Source organism: Triturus cristatus, chromosome 1_1, assembly GCF_964204655.1.
Source record: "Triturus cristatus chromosome 1_1, aTriCri1.1, whole genome shotgun sequence".
Classification (NCBI taxonomy): Eukaryota; Metazoa; Chordata; class Amphibia; order Caudata; family Salamandridae; genus Triturus; species Triturus cristatus.
In genome coordinates this window covers 1,126,627,398-1,126,635,213 of record NC_140579.1, presented here as the reverse complement: position 1 = coordinate 1,126,635,213, position 7,816 = coordinate 1,126,627,398, and the positions used below count along the sequence as shown (strand labels likewise).

Below are 7,816 nucleotides of genomic sequence, written 5' to 3'. Positions count from 1 at the left end.
CTGTTGGACGGTTTCTTTTGCTTTGGATTCACTACTGTCGTCGCTGGGACAGCTACACCCTGGCAAGCTTGGTCGTGCTGTTGAACAGCGAGTCCCCCACTTAAAAGTGTACGTGATCTCAATTTATCTCTCTTACCAAGAGACACCTCTGACTTCTTTAGTTTGATCAGGCCACTTTCAATAGACCGGGCCTCACTGTTTTCAAACTGGCCAGATGGCTCAATAGGGCAGAGGGCACTTTCATTCCTCGTCTCCTCTACCTTAACTGACTTTTCCGGGTGGATAAGGTGGTACTGAATTGAGACTTCTGAGTGTTCTAGGTATTCCACTTCCCGAGTGGCTCTCCACTCACCCACCTGGTCTACATGTGGATAGTAGGAACCTCTTTGGCTCAGTGTGGGGGGTAAGCAGGGGCTAGAACTAAACTGCCAATCACATTGACGCCAAACGCACCGGTGGTCAGCAAGCGCCCCTGCCGCCCTAAAAAACACGAGAGGCGTAGTTCACAGAGCATTCAGGTATATTCAGGCAGATTCAAGTACGGAAAACAGAGAAAACAAAGAAAACCGCTCCCCCCGATTTTCCTCCCTGGCTCCTACCGTATTTTGGCAGAACAAAGCAGAGGAGAGCAGAGCAGCACCACAGAGGCAGCGGCAGTAAAGCAACAGTGAAGCAAAACGGTAGAGCCACAGCAAAACCACGAAGACAGTGCCCAAGTCCAACACCACGTCTCCGCTTTTCTCCCACCGCCGACTCCCCCCTCTGGCCACGCTGAACTGCGCTGATCCGGGGCCTCAGCACTTGCACACTCCAACTGCTCCTCTCTGCCTCCGGGAAAACGCCAGAGAAGAAACAAACACCCAGAGCCACTGCCCAAGAAGTAGAGCAGAATCCGAAGTGGGTCCACCACCTCTCCCCAACGAGAAATGACACAGCAGAAAGCGACCGGGAGGAGCTCTTCCTCCGCTCCAAATCCAGGCTCGCCGAGCAGCTCCGCTGGCACCAAAACAGAAAGGGGCAAGCGAGGCAGCGGACACGGGGACACAGAGCAAAACAGAGGTAAATCAACCCCGAAAGAAAGAGGGTTTACATTTTGAGCCGTAGAAGCATAATCATAACTACCTGCACATCACGGCAATAGCAAACTCAACAATTGAGGCCAGAGGAGACGTGACCCGCGACCTGCACGCTAGCTGGCCGCCATGTTCCCTCCGTCCTTTCTAAACAAGTTTGAGACTATGTGATATTATATGTAGGCTTATAGTGTTTAGAGTCTAAGGGCTCGGTTTCTCCAGTAGATTTAGACTCCGTTAACATCTAAGAGTCGCCTGCTTGCAGTACCGCTGTGTAGGATAGCCTGATGTACGACCTTATACATTTCTCGAAGCTTTGTACGTCATGCTGTCTTGTTGATTCGTGTTTCCTTTGCAATGTAAGAGTAAATTGTGTCTCAACTATTGTCAGATCTTATGTACTGGAAATGTGAGTTTGTAATCAAATTTAACTGCTGTGGGGGATGTGTGGGGTATGGGCTTTGGTGTTGTGGTAGGATGGTAGGAACTCTAAAGAATGCTGGAACCTATTATTTTGCATTGTTTTTATTGACACTGAATGTCTTTTACGTAAAAGATGAGAGTTTAAAAACAATAATTGTGATGGCTCATGAAGAATACTTAGAACACAACTACACTAAGGTCAGAGTTAGGGAAAGTTATTGGGAGTTCACAGCTGAAGGGGCAAAGGATATCAAGGGCTGATTGACCAGAGGGGGGGAAGGCTTATAATTGTGATGTTGGATTGTTTTAGCAAGTGATCGGAGGTAATTTTGGAACATCAAACACCAACAAAAATGTTTTAGGTATTAAAAGGTGTCCTTTCCTAAGAAGTGGATCATTCTAGAAGATTCAGACGAACAACAGAGTGCAATTTTCAATAGAAGTTCATCCTTTTTAGGTCGAGCATTCAAGACCTCTTGTATATACTTTAGTATTTACTTATTATATACTTATATGTGTATGTACTTTGTGGGCTCTGGAGATCAGCCCTAGGACTTGTCTGCTTCCGCTTAGGGACTTTTTTCCTGTTCAACTGCCTCTATTTAACTGTCTTGATAAAAAACGACCAGCAGAGGTGAGTAAAATACTAGAATTGCTTTCTGCTGAGGGACTTTCTTTTTTTATTTTTGGCAACTGTCTCCATTGAACTTTTTTTTGCATATTTATATAGCGCGAACTCGACCCGAAGGTATTGGAGCGCTTTACATAGCACCGTATTTACATTAGAAATTCAGGCACGGGGAGATTAAGTGATTTGCCCAGAATCGCAGGATGCGGACGCGACCTCGAGGCTCGAACCCTGGTTTCCTGCACCAGAGGCGGCAGCGCAGCCGACGGACCACATCCTCTCCCCTATCAACTTTCTATCAACTTTCTTGATAGAAAACAACCAGCAGAGGTCAGTAAAATACCAGAATCACTTTAGCATTCTCTAGATTCCAGGCCATAGAAATTGTCTCCCACGAGCACCCGTAGACAATAATATTTTTTCTTAATCTTGTATTTTCAGTGATATGACCACCAAAGGCCCTGACTTTATATTAAAAACAGAGCTTTGGACTATACCATTTCCCGCTGAAAGGCAATATTTCTCTCCCAGTGTTGCCATACGGCGTGTCACGCACAGGGCAGGACTGGCCGTAGCGGGCACCGGGCATTTCCCCGGTGGGCTGCTAGGTTGGGGGCCAGTTTTGGGCCCCTGGGGGCCGTTTTAGTTACCGGGGGTCAGCAATATCGGCGCCCTGTAACAAAATTGGCCAAAGCCGGGGAACCGGCCCTCGCAAACTGCTCGGCTGCACCCCCTACCCTCAGGGGGGGGCAGGCCGAGCAGTTTGCCAGGGCTGGTTTCGGTTCTCAGTCTGGCCCTGGTCACGCAATTTGGTGCTTACTTTCCCTCCATGTTAAAGAACAGTAGATGTTTCAGCACCCAGGCTAATGTGCTGCATAGCTAAATACATATAAGGTCCCACAGGCGAGACCGATTGCATTGCAAATGCTTGTTTTAAGCAGTTTGGTGTTACATATTTAGGTGCTGTGTTTTTATCATCCCAAATGCAATGGGAAGCTGTAGAGCATGGATAGGATGAATTGCACAACTTATGTTGTTTAATGGGAGATTGTGATAAGATGTTGGAAGTACTGGTCTGGTGCACATGAAATGGCATTCAAAAGTGGGACGGGGTCAGATCATTTGATGTAATAGGACACAAAGCAGTGTATTGAAGCCTGCACGGATGAAAACGAAAGGTTAGGTGAGAGGAATAGGATTAACAAGCATTGGCATAGCCAATAGGTCTCACCTTTGGGACCTTATAAGTGTTTAGCCATGCAACAGTTAATGATGTTGCAGTAAGGATATCGTGCTGCATACTAAATACTTATAAGGTCCCAAAGGCGAGACCTATTGGCTATGCCAATGCTTGTTAGCTGGTAGCGGCTGGGCAGAGCACGCGCATGTGGTATAAATGGCCGATCGTTGCCATTGTAACCAACGCCGTCACACACATGGCTGCCGGAGACATGGCGCACCTAAACGGACTACAGAGTCAGACACAGAAGTAACCCCTATGATGATAGTGGTATTCAAGCAGGTACCCACTGGGTCTATGCCATAGGATGCAGACTCCGCATTTGATGTGCACTCGCGATGCCTTGGTAGCGACCTGACATGCAGCTCATCAACGAGCCAGACTTACAAACAAACATTCTAACCAAGCTAAAACACATTCTGTAATTAAACCCTTCCATCAAAAAATACAAATCTATTCATAATGACAAAATAAGGAAACGCGTCTCTCTGCACTCATCAAGAGATGTGAACTCTGAGGGCAACCAGCGACGTCTGATTAACCAGCAGCGGCAGCATGAACGTACAGTTGCCAGCAGGGGGCAGGAGGGAGAGAGAAAGGGAAAGAGTTAGAAAGAGAGAGAGGGGGAGAGAGAGAGGAGGACAGAGAGAGCAAGAGCGAGAGAGAGAAAGAGAGACGGAGAGAAAGCGAGAGGAGAGAGAGAGAGAGCGAGAGCCCAGGAGTGGTGCGTGCGTGCGCGCTCAGTCTGCTCATTTTCAAGCACTGCACTCGTGCTTGTGGCGCGCCCCTGCTCGCTCCCGCAAGGTGGATGCCGCCACAAGCATGAGTCTGTGCTTGAAAATGAGCAGAGCGACGGCTAAAGGCCCTCCCATGCAGCGCATGCGCGCTGCGTCAGAGAGACCTAAAAAGGGGTACAAAAAGGTAGGGGGGACATGATTTGCAAATGCCTAACTACAGAGGCTGGAGGCTATACAATTCCAGATCAATATTGCACAGTAATCACACTCAAATTCAAGGCCTGGCTCTTTTACAGAGATTGGGTCCTGATTTAGAGGTGGGCTTTATGGAATGAACACACAAAAAAGCCTCTAGTGACTCTTACTCCCAACCCTGTAAACATCTTCTGATGGCTTGGTGCTTGCATTGTATTTCTTTAAACGGAGTCCTGCGAGGAGGTAATGGAAAGTTTGGCCACCCTAGTTTCACAGATCTCCAGGAATGTGAAGGCTGCAAAAGACCATCACTATACAATACAGATTTTGTACAGATTAGCGAAACAAAAATGACTGACTCAGGCCACTATACAATTAACAATCAATAAGGACCTTATACAAAGTAAACCAGAGGAGACTAATACAGTAAAATAGTTTTTAAAAAATGTAAAATTATTCCAAAGGGGTTAGGTAATATAACCATGTGGAATAATTACAATTGAATATAGACAAAAAAGAGCGAGAGGAGGAGGAGGGTTGCAGTCAGGAAATAAACTATTGTTTTTTTTTTTTAATAATATTTTTATTTTCATCAAGAAGGGCACATTTATATAGCAAACATAAACTGGATGTTTAGGATTTATACATCAGGCAAAAATACATTAATAATAAGAAAAACATAAAAACAATAATTACAGAAGAGGAGAAGTCATAGGAGACGCAAATTATTTCATATAATACTAACAAAAACTAAATTATTCCATCCAAAACCATAGCTCTCCATAGCACTTCTAACTTGGCTAAGGAGCGAATACCCCTTGCCTTCGCCAAGGCTGCCTCTAGGCCATACATTTCTCTAATGATAACCCAACATTCCTCGACCGAGGGCGGTGCCGCAGAGACCCATACCCTGGCAATAGCCAGTCTAGCGGAAGCCATCAGGATTGAGAAGAGACGTGCGGCAGCTGAATTATCCTCCTTGTACCCCAACATAATTTCGAGATCAGTAAGTGAGTGATCCAGCCCAAGTTTAGACTGGAGTAACTGTTCAATTTTCTGCCAATAACCCCTCAATTCTGGGCATGCAATAAACATATGTACCAGATTAGCAGCATATAATCCACATTTAGGACAGTTTATTTTATCCCCCGTCATATTGCCCTGAGCCCATTTAGCTATTTTAGCCGGGGTATATAGTACAGCATACAGGTAGTGCGTAATTGCTGAAGTTGCAAACTAGCAGAGTAAACCGAATCCTTAACATAACCTAAAGCTTGTTTGATCATTCTAGATGAAACCGCTATACCCAGGGTTTGGCTCCAGCGCTCTGCTAATTTCTTGCTACCATCTGATCTAAAACTATGTAAATATTCATACATTAGCCCTATCAAAGATTTAGTTTTCCCTCCATATAAACAGTCCCAAATGCTTGAATGCATTATTTCTGTTACAGCCAAATTAGGAACCAAATAATCTCTAATCTGTAGATATTTAAAGAAAAAATGAGCAGGAAGTTTATAAGCTAGGCGCAAATTTTCGAATGATTTGATTCCTCTCCCCTTGTACATTTCACCCAAGCAAGTGACTCCATACTTCGCCCAAGATTTGCCTGCTTGGTTCTGAAACATCTCAGGGAGCAGAGGATTCCCCCACAATGGAAATTTTTCATGGAATATTAGTAATTTACACCTAGTGGACATATCTCTCCAAATATATACAGTATCTCTGACAGTCTTGAACTTCACTCGCGTGAAATAGTTTGGGTCCCTTATTCCATATAAAAACATGTCCCTCTGGTTTCCTAAAATGAACCCAAACACTGAGTCTGTCTGATCCAGACCCAGCAGGCTACAGAAGCGACCCGTAAAGGAAGCCCAGAAATACATTTTGAAATCTGGAAAGCCAAGTCCGCCTTGTTCAAATGGAGATTTCAGCAGCTCAATTGCTCTCCTAGGTTTTTTTATAACCCAAAATAAAGCTGCTACAAATCCCCTCAAGTTCTTTAAAGAATATATTAGGAACTTTTAGAGGAATCGATCGAAACAAACATAAAAACTTAGGGAGTATTTTCATTTTAATTAAGTTACATCTGCCGAGCAATCCTAGAGGAAGCCTATGCCAAGTTTTAAACAATTTGATAGTTGCATTTAGAAGTGGTATGTAATTTAAGTCAATGATAAACTTTGGCTATTATCTTTACCCCCAAGTAGGTCACAATAGTACAAGCCCCGTGGGTAATAAACTATCCTAGTTAGCCGGGCATTCACCTCGGTTTACAGAGCCCACGATTCCCTGCCTGGGGGACGCAGGAGGATTTTTTGCGTGGGAGGCCGTTGGCCTCAGCAACGACAGCCAGTCCAGAGCAGGGTAAAGGGGATGTTGCCTTTCCACATGCATTGAAAGAGCTTCCTGTTTACCCAAGCATTTGAGCCAGGAAACCTCCCCTCGCTGCTGAAAGCTGCTATTGTTTCAGTATATAACTGCATATTTCACTGCTTCTTCCATGCCCGAGGTCACTGCTTTTTTCACAATATCCTATCGCTCACAAGATCCCTTGGAAGCAACGGGTATGTGCAAATTCCGAACGTCTACTTACCCCTGCAAGTTTCTTTAAGCAGGCAACAGCAAGGTCAGCTGGCCTTGAGAAAACTAGACACAATGTGATTGGTAACCTGCTCCATGAGGGCTGGGCTTCGTCTAATCAAAAACGTGTTTTATTTTTTAACTGTGCACCAGAATAGGAAATGCTCAATTATTTTGTTACGATAAAGGGAGAGCGAAAGAAACAAACTGGAATGCCCTAATCAAAATGGCCAAATATTATTACACCGTGGCAACATGGACTATAGAAGGTTTTCACCGCCGGCAGCTGCCACCGGATGTGTGCATTGAAGTAGTTTGCGTGTGGGTGTGAAATCATCAATGTGAGGTTAACCTGTCAGATATATATTGTCACACACATCACGAAGGAGTTCTACTGCATAACTTTGTATTTTACATCAAATCACGCTCAATCAAAGCAAAGTTTGTCAAAGAATGCCAATGCAGTAAGCAGTAAAATATACAACCAAATTCCATCCCTCCGCGCACGCATGCGCGTACGTACACGTTAGCCAGCAGTGAGACTGTGCGCACGTAATTGCACCATAAATACAGCCTATCTCCCTCTAGGACTTATTTGTAGTTTTGCTTTGTGCAGTCCAGTCTCGTGGGGAGTTTAATCACTTTACAGAGACTCCGTCACAATACGGACACATGCAGCAGTAGTGCAGGCAGGAATATCACTGCATGCAATATTTTTTGTTTTCTGCATAACACAAACACTGAAGTGAAATGTATATAAAATACTGTGAATTGTAGCACAGCGATCGACAGAGCACAATATTCAGTATGTCTGGCGAAATAGAAGGGCAGTTCAAATCTCCCAAGCAGGAGATGTTTCCGAAGAGGTTTTTATATCATGTTTTCAAGGTCTTCTGAGGAGCGCATATCTGGAGTAAGGAGGAGAGGAAACTTCTAA

General features: G+C 44.7%; 1 protein-coding gene across 1 annotated transcript in view; it reads left to right on the top strand.

Annotated features, from left to right (window-relative positions):
• Positions 1–561: 561 nt before the first annotated feature.
• The window catches only part of LOC146871718 (uncharacterized), an 82,533-nt gene continuing 75,278 nt past the window's right edge, over positions 562–7,816 (top strand). The window contains exon 1 of the mRNA XM_085651210.1: positions 562–1,059. Within this exon, the coding sequence (XP_085507336.1) occupies positions 927–1,059 (133 nt within the window). The 5' untranslated portion in view covers positions 562–926. The remainder of the gene's footprint in view (positions 1,060–7,816) is intronic.